The sequence below is a fragment of the Wolffia australiana genome, chromosome 18 (genome assembly GCF_029677425.1).
Source record: "Wolffia australiana isolate 7733 chromosome 18, ASM2967742v1".
Taxonomy (NCBI): domain Eukaryota; kingdom Viridiplantae; phylum Streptophyta; class Magnoliopsida; order Alismatales; family Araceae; genus Wolffia; species Wolffia australiana.
In genome coordinates, this window is record NC_135852.1 from 7523558 (window position 1) to 7533071 (window position 9514).

Sequence of the window (9514 nt, forward strand, 5' to 3'; positions counted from 1 at the left end):
AAGGGAGTGTTGGATTCAGTGCCTTGGTTCGTCCATGGAAAATATGTTTTCATGGATGCAGAAGTGTGTTGATCAATTCATAATTGATCTTTAACACATACATTAAATGTACCTTTTGGGAACTTGTTCCACCCTTGGCTTTTCTGCTTCAAGATTGTTCTAAAGCCGTTCACACATCCGGCCTCTAGAAATATCCATCGGATCTCTCAATGCTTGGATCTCTGCGTCTTCTTCTTTAACTCTTCTTGAAAATGTAGAAGATCTTCTCACCATGAAGACACTCTACTTGGATGAGTGGAGACGCTCTCAAATCTGGCTTGAAATGAGAGCCCTTTTCCTCTTTATACTTCACTTAAGGTTTTTCTCAAAACCATAAAAGTAAAATATATCCAACAATGCCTTATAACCTTATGCGTGTGACCCTCTGGGTCCATGTATCATTCTAGTTAATAACATTAGTAGCCACTAACAATTATTGGCCAGCCTTATTAATTAACTATATCAACATATAGATTAATTAAATAAGGATCGATTTAACCCAATCGATAGGTTAATTTTCTAGCCCATGGGGTGCCAAGCTACACCTCGTGCTCTAGAAGATACCAAGTAGTGTTGAACTCTCTCATGGAGCCTTCGCTGACATCGGTTGCCGTATATGTATAATCCATCATCCACGCGAGACTCTTGAACGACTTAGGGTATGGTTTATCATCAAACCCTAATCCTTCATTTGATTAGTACTAATGCGTAATAGGGATCATTGGAGAACTCTTTCTCCAATGTCCTCATTACCTTGGCTAGGGATTTTCTACATCGTCTTCCTTGAGTCAATCTTCTCTTATACCAAGGGCGGATGATCCCGTCTTGACCACTCAATCATCTCCGTAAGCTTCTCACTACATCCGAACTATGACTTGTTTCAATCTCATGATTAGAGGCTCGTAAGTCATAGTCCAAATGTACTTGTCTCTTTGCGAGATGTCATTGGTGTCTCAGGTCAGTGGATCACTTAATACAATCGTGACATGAATCAACTCTTCTTGATTGACATTTATGTGTAATATCATTCAGGGATTCGTACGGATAAATTCAGTGAACTCTTCTCCAAAGAGCATCCACTATCAATCCTTAGCGTCACCACACTAATAGCCATAGGATCAGCTATACTTATCGTATAAGTAGGATTCCCTAGTGTTATTCTATTTGGATAATTCGATGTCCATCTCGACTATACATCGAATAAGAATATTTTGAATACATGTTTAAAGACTCGTGATCAATGTATTATGATCTCATCATAATTCACTAAGGCATTGTACATATTCATGGACTTCATTATAAACATCACACAGAATAATAATGAACGTAAATATTTTATTCAATGAACTTAAATAAACATGGTGGTGTGACTAGCTTGATAGTGACATAGTATCCATCAGGGAGAAGAAGGGGAAGGCCCTAAAAAATTTAGGCCTGGTTGAATTTCATTCGGGGCCTTCAGTAATGTATTATAAATGGGTATTTTTCATAAAACCCCCAAGCTTAAGTATATCTTCTGATGTCCATAAAACCATTTGCGTGTGGCACTCTAAGCCTATGTATAAGTCTAGTTAACGATGTCAGCATCCCACAAACATTTATTAGCCTTCAAAATTAATTAATTATATCATAATATAGATTAATTATTGTTCAACCAATTTAACACAATTGATAGATTGAGTCTCCAACTTGTGGAGCTCCAAGCTACACCTTGTGCTCTAGAAGACACAAAGGAATGTATAATTAATTAATTGTATCGACTCATGGAACATGTTTGTCATCTGTTATCATGTATGTATAGTTAGTCCCTCGTCTACTGGATGCTCTAAAGAGGACTTAGGTTATGGTCTACTACCAAACCCTAATTGATCATCTGAATTAATACTGATGCATTTGAAAATCATCGAAGAACTTTTCTTTGAGCTTTGTCCAAGGATTTTATCGCACTGTCTTCCTTGAGCTGTCTACTCTTATATCGAGGGTGGACAATCCCATCTTGACCTCTCAATTGGCTTCATGAACTTCTTGATATACCCGAACTAAGACTTTTTAGAATCTCATGATTAAAGATTCGTAGCCCATATTCAAAGTAAAATTGTTCACCGACAATACATTTTTTGTGTCTTAGGTCTAAGGATCACTTACACAACCGTGACATGAATGAACAAGTGTGACAATTTGGTATTATATTATACAGATCAATTCAGTGAACTTTTTCCACTAAGGAGTACCCATTATCTATCAGTAATGTATCCACACAAATGGCTATGAGATTGACCATATTCATCATATGAGTGGGGCTAGATAGTGGTATTCTAGCTTGATATTTTGATATTATTCTAAAGTGTTCTTTGAATAGGAATATTTAGAACACAAGCTTAAAGACTAGTAGTCTTCGTATTATGATATCATCGTAATAACTAAGTCTAATCATATATTCATGGATTTCATTATAAGCATCACACGTGCATTATAATGAATATGTTCTATTAATGAACATCCAGTGATATATGGAATGTGAGACTGGCTTCCTAGCAACACATGCTGATGTTTTAGCACATGTGAGTCCTGCACATAAAAACATGGAGCATCAGTTTCCTGCCATATGTGATTAGGCTCTACAAAAAATGGATAAGCAGCAACATGGGTGACAAAGTCAGTTGCTGCATCTGTGGATGGGGGACAAAATGATGGGACATCAATTTGAATATTTAACTCAATGTAATATTTTGGTTCCCATTTTTCTAGTATTCAAACAACTAATCGTAAGGTGTGTGTGTGTACATTTATATATAAATCTATAATTTCTGAATAATGAAAAGGTATGAATCTTGATGTGTGAAAAGAGTATAGATTTCAACCCTCTATTGGTTAGTCATGTAATCATGTAACATGACAAAAATGAAAGAATTAAGTAAAATTTTACATTTTTTTAACACACAGATAATTAATACTCATGAGTAACTATTTTCCAGAAATATAGAAGTTAAAAGTTATGAAATACAGTTGCATAAAACAAGAAAAAGATGGAAATTCACAATATGAAAATTTTATGTTTCTCTATAGGACTTGATGGTAATATATATTTATCCATCATTTCTTTCAAATGTTATTATTAGCTGAAAATAACTGCATAGTTGAGTTCATATAAAGAGTAACTCAGGATGTGTTACCTCTCAACATGTCCCTTAGCACCATGAGCATTGTTGGTGCACAAGGAATTTATAAATTATGTAATTATGGAATAAAAAAATGTTTGTCTCCTATGCTTACAATGCTTACTAGGGGGTACTATATTGACCATCTAAGATGAGCCCTGGGTGTAACCTTATAGGAAAGGCTAAGAGAAAAAACATTAAAATTTAATAAATATTATTAATTAATTTTATAATGTATACAACCTATTAGGGATAAATCTAATACCATGTTGATACTAACTCTCATGAAGGAGAATAAATCAGTAGGAAAACATGTGTAGATAACATACCATGACAAAGTATTTCTGGGAGACTGATAATAAGCTAACTCGTAAGGTATTATAAAGTTGGATTAGTCTCATGCATCTAGTTCAATTTTATCATTTTTTAAATCCGTATATCTATTAAAATAGTTCAAGTTTGTCATTTAATTTCTGAATAATTACTTAGTCATGCATTAATATATAGTTAAATGTAATCATCAATTTATGTTTATTTACGAGATGAGAGTAATTTATTTTACTTTCAAGATGTCAGAAACAAATTGGTCTAGGCAAAGGAGTCTGAGCATGGGCCAAATGACTCGACGGCCAAAATCTAAGATCAGCAACAATCAAAAATATTGGCAAGTCCAACATTATTGAGAGAATTAGAATGCAAGCCTGAAAATCAATACATGGAAGGCACAGGGCTGCAAAGAAGTTGGTATTAATCAAAGAACACCGACACTGTTATCATCAAATTGAGATCAGACTGTAAGCCCCCTCTTGTCCCTATGTTTTTTGTCTTCAATTTAGTTTATGTTTAGGTATTCTTTATGAACATTTGATCAAGTGAAATAACTGATGCGCTCTTAGGCATATCCTCTGTTTGAGGATAAGAAAAATTAAAAATAACATGAATATAGGTAATTTTGTAAACACAATTTGTTAGCTGATTTATAAACCTGAAGTGAGTTCATCTCTGAGTATGCCTTATCCTGAAACATTTTGTTCTCTATTTCTTCCTTAGTTCACTTTTTTAATGTTTTTGAAAATATCCATTGTCTTCATAAGTTTGCTTCATTATGTTATCATAAAGTCTGTTTCATTATTTTTACTCTCATTTTTCCTTATTTTCTTCTTTCTTCAAATTATATCTCAATCCAAATTAAATTTATCTCAATATAAATAAAAATCATCTCTATCTACTTTCCAAAATTAATTACAGTCAGCCTATTAATTCAAAAGATTTTTTATTCCCTACTAGAATAATAACATGCAAATATTCAACCTATGAATTTTTACCTTTAGTTTACAATTCTCATCTTCTTAATCCCATCTTCATCTTTGTTTGCTCTTGATACTCCTCGACAGCTCTGCTTCAAGGCCAATCAATCAATACAGCAAATCAGAAAAAGGGCCCCAAAACCTCAGCTCCAAGGTAATCACTTTATTGAACATTCTTGATTGCCTCTAAACTTAAACTTCATGTAGATTGGTTTCAAAGGTGCTAAAGAATGGCTGGAATATCAGGAGACTGACCAGCAGATTAGAGCAAGAAAAAAATGATCAGAAATCCAGTATATTTAGGAATTTGATGATGCTGCTGCTCATGTCTCACTGGTTCTCAATTATTATTTTTCAATATAGTATGTTTACGAATTTGATGTTGATTATTTGATAAATCATTACTGAATAAGTGTCATAATGTCTACACATTGAAAAAGATTATTTCAGAGATGATTTCATTAGGATGATAGGAGACTTACCTGCAATTTCATCTAACATACATGCTTGGAAGTTGCAAATTGATCAGTAAACTAAATACACAAACATATTACAAGTATTATTTTACTTTAAGTGTTGTTGTTTTGTTTCCTATTTTTTCATTATCTTATGAGTCCCACCATTATCAGATCCAAAAGATCAAAAACTTTCAACCAAAGAAACCCCCTTCATCCCTGGGCACTTAAATTTAATACTTTAGGCTGTGTAATTTCTTTACATTACAGAATAGGTGGCATACACCCCATGTTCTTCCCCCCTTCTTACTGGTACATAGAGTAAATGTTTACATTAAACGATGATTTTCATTCAACTCTTCCTAGATGTTTTTTATATGGAAATTTGCATTTTTTCTTCTCTTTATCGGATCATCACTGGGTTTTATCAGTGGATTTGAACGAAACTTATTCAAGTTGGTAGGGTATTGAGAATCAGCAGATGTCCAGGCAAGAAATGGGGGAAGAAGAAATCAAAAGTGTAGAACGTTCAGAGCAAGACGAAGGGGGAAGTGTTCTTTCGCCGTGGGAACAACACGCTTCGGTGATCAATCTTCCTCGCTACGACTATCGAACTCCTTCCCTCCTTGCAGAGACTTCGCGTTCTGGGTTTCTCATCACATGCCCAATCAGTGAGTGCGATGACTCCTTTTTTTTGGTTCGCATTGCTCTGAAAAGTTTACTTTTTTGAATGTGTTGGAATTGAACTATTTTTAATTCCTCAGTTTCTGGGTCAGTCGTGATCCCTCTTTTTTTTGGTCGTATTGCTCCAAAATGTTTCTTTTTTTGAATGTCTTGCAGTTGAACTAATTCAAATTCCTCAGCTTTTGGGTCAGTTTCGATCCCTCTCTAATTTTGGTTCGTACAGCTCTGAAATGTTTCTTTTTTTTTAATGTGTTGGGATTGAATAATGTTAAATTCCTCAGCTTTTGGATCAGTTTTCATATCAAGAAGAGTGTTTTACATTTTATAATTGGTTTTGGAATGTGAATTCGCCCCATGTTCTTGCTCGAATGAAAATAAAGTCTTTTGCTCGAGCGTGCATCGACAACTCGTTGAATCCTATGACAGAAAACGATCATTTCTGCCAATGATCATTGTTGAACTGACATATATCCATAATTTACTTCCAGAGAGGGAGAAAAGTGCTACCAAGGAGGCTATCTCAATTTTAGAGAAGGTATGTTCTTCTCATTTCGCCACTGATTTTCTCTTTTTGTTTGCAAAAAGTTGCTCGCGGAATCTTCTTAAATTTAATGACTTGAACGAAAACTCTCGCCGATCATGCATTCTAAACACTCAGTGCACTTTGCCCACTGAGACTGTTGCATGCAGAATCTATTTTTTGACAAAAAATTAAGAGATTAACTTAGAATATTTGTTGCTTTCCCCTCAGATTTTTTCCACCTTTATTTCCCCTTACTGACGTTCTAGGTAATCTATCTCCTGAATTGGACATCTTGAAATAGTAATCTCTCTTGCAGTTTTGTCATTTGGGTGACAGTGAAGTTCTAGAGCCCGAAACTGACGCTGCCAGAAAGAGGAAGAGGATTGAAGGGAACGAGATAGAGCATCATGGTATTGAACGTAACTCGAAAAATATGGATTTGTCTTTGGTTCCAAGTTCTTTCTTGTATCGTGGTGTTGTTTTCGTTTCTTTGATTTTCTGTCATTTTTTTAATACTGTGATTATGCCCTTGTGTGACCCAATAAGTAAGATTGTTAGCCAAGACAGAGAGAGTGCCCAATCTATCTTACGTAGGGTGTTTGTGCAAAATTTAGCCACCTCTCTGTCCATTGAAGGCAGATGGAGTTGAATGAAAGTATGCGAGTTCTGGTCCAAAAACCAGGGATATGTTATAAGTTAGTCATTGCTTTACTTTTTAGTCACTGACTGACCAAAGCTTGAAACCACAGGTGAGGTTTCTGAAGAGAACAAAGCACCAAATTTACATGTTCATCAATCTCCGTCAAACCAAAAGTCCACTCTATCATTGGTTAAGTTGGCGAGAAGTGGATTAATCCTGTTAACTTGTGCTGCGGATACGCAAATCCCTACCGTCGATGTTCTATCTAGCATCTTCCGCTCCTTAGAATGCAAAGATTTGAAAGCGCCTCTGTAAGTTGCATTTTACAACTGAACCCTTAACTTGTGCTCCAAAAAAACTAATGGTTCACTGCCCTTAAGTTTATCCATGTAGCTCTAAAGATTTGAGTTCCGAAATTAATAAAAATGTTAATTTTGTCAATTAAAGGAAACTCTCTCTGGGAAGTACAAAAAGTACTCGCACTGTGCATCTAGCAGTGTCCTGATATGTTAATTTGTAGGTTTTGGCACATTATGATGATATTGACAAGTGACGCTGTCTTTGTCGTTTATGGTTTGCATCATCAACATCAAGGGCGTTGACGTTGACATTGATGATTTGTATTGATCAATGTTGTTGTTGCCATCAACCTTCCACTCTTTAATAAAATTTCCGACTATGTCATCATCAACTAGGCCAACTGATACTGACGATGATGTTGATGTTGTCAAGGTGGACTATTTTCATGTGCTTGGCATTGTTGACATCTGATTTGATGGATACCATCAACCTAGTGATTGTCAATGTCAATAATCAATGATAACCTTGTCAACATCATTGTCATTGTCAACCACCCGAAACTTTAGAAACATTAAGATTGTCATGGATGTCGAGGACCTCAATGGCATTGAAAAGTGCAGATCCCTATTAATGAGCGTCAATTAATGAAGTTTCTGTCTTTCTGACTTCGGCTGACTGGGAAATTATGGGGCAGTTGGTGCCACCGCATCTTCCCCTTTCAGGAGACCTGTATTTTGAAGGAGAAGGAGCTTTGCGGGGTTGTGACAAATCTTTGCAATGACTACCTCACTACGCAAGGGAACAAGATTGAGAAGCCCATCAAGGTAAACATTTTCCTTTCTCTTAGTCTTGAGCTCTTGGCATGAAATAAGTAATGGCCCATTCTGCTTATGTTACTTGTCTGCTCTGACAACCTAATCACAGAAAAGTACTCAAATACAACTCTGCATGTAGTTTGCAGTGGGTTACAACAGAAGAGGACTTGAGCAGTCCAAAGAGCCGACCGTGCTGGACCGCAACCAGTGCTTCTCCGTCGTTGCCAAAGTCATCAAGGACCTTGCTCCCGATGCTGTTGTTGATCTCAACACACCTCAGGTCCGAAATTCTCTCTCTTAACTATCTATCTATCTATCTATTTTTGCAAGTATAAATATATTGGACACGGATGGAGAAAGAAATGACCCGTGGAGAGAAGTATTGCGGGAAAACAAAGGGGAGGGTAGTATACAAGAGAAACAGAGAGACTTTTCAGAAAAAAATCAAGAGAAACAGAGAGTAAAGAAGCAGACAGGGGAAGAAAGATGGCCTCTCTCTTTATTCATAAAGAGACAAGATTCACACCCATTTAGAGAAATTTGTTCTCTGTCTCTGTTTCTTATACAAACAGAGGAAGAGTGGGTGGAGGATAGAAGTATCTTCTAAAAAAGATAAGATAGGGTGGTATACAAGAGAAACAGAGAATGGTTCGTTCAAAGAAAAGTGAAACAGAGAATGAAGAAACAGACTGGGAAATGCATCCATTTAGAGACAGATTCATATTTTCTATTGTTTCCATTTCACTACTCTCACATAATAATGCAGATGGCTGTGCTAGTAGAAGCTCTACCTGTGTCAGGTTTACCTTCTGGGTCTGCAATAGCTGGTGTCTCAATATTGCCATCCGGCCTCATCACTGCCAAGCCCCGGCTATCTGTAAAGGCCCTGATCTCCGATGCTAACCCCAAGAAGAGCTGATGCTTAAAAGATACATTGCAGAAATTTTTAGTCCAAGTAAGCACTAAATCCCAATAGTAACATCTCACTTATGCTTCCATTGCAGTCTGAACTTTATTGCAATATCCTGACGCCTGCTAATTAATCAACAAGCACGAAGTTGACTATTTCTCACTTGAAGTTGGACTTTATGACCTGATTGAAAATAGATTTATTGCTCAAAATAATTCTAGATAATTTTATAACATATTACCAAATGTTTAAAAATAGAAAAAACTCTATTTTACTGTGTCTCGACATTGCACATTATGCTTAAAACCTTCAAGATTGTCATTTATTGTCCTAGGATCCAGGTGTTATATTGAACATAGAGGGAAATAGTAAGAACGCACTAAATGGGGACCCAAATAAGGTGCATTGGTGGGTGGTGTTAATTAGTATGGTTGAGGAAGATAAATAGATTTTTGGGCATGCGAATATCAGGACATGTGTGTCGATGTTTTGAGGAGTACTTGAATTTCTAGATAAAATAGGCTTCCTTTGATTAATGGCATTACATGGTCTATGCACATGCATTATGTGGTCAATATTGTCCAATTTTTTTAGATATCCTTTGGATGAGAAAATATGGAAACATTAACTTTTGTTTGAAATTGGAGCACAACGAGCATGAGTCTAATTTATGTCAATATTTT

The 9514-nt window shown here is 35.9% G+C and overlaps 1 protein-coding gene across 1 annotated transcript; it reads left to right on the forward strand.

Moving 5' to 3' along the window:
• Positions 1-5455: 5455 nt before the first annotated feature.
• LOC144714829 (uncharacterized) lies at positions 5456-8840 on the forward strand. Its single transcript, XM_078589620.1, has 7 exons — positions 5456-5630; positions 6132-6178; positions 6483-6576; positions 6916-7117; positions 7801-7930; positions 8061-8201; positions 8688-8840. The coding sequence occupies exons 1-7, from the start codon at positions 5456-5458 to the stop codon at positions 8838-8840; spliced, it is 942 nt and encodes a 313-aa protein (XP_078445746.1).
• Positions 8841-9514: the final 674 nt, after the last annotated feature.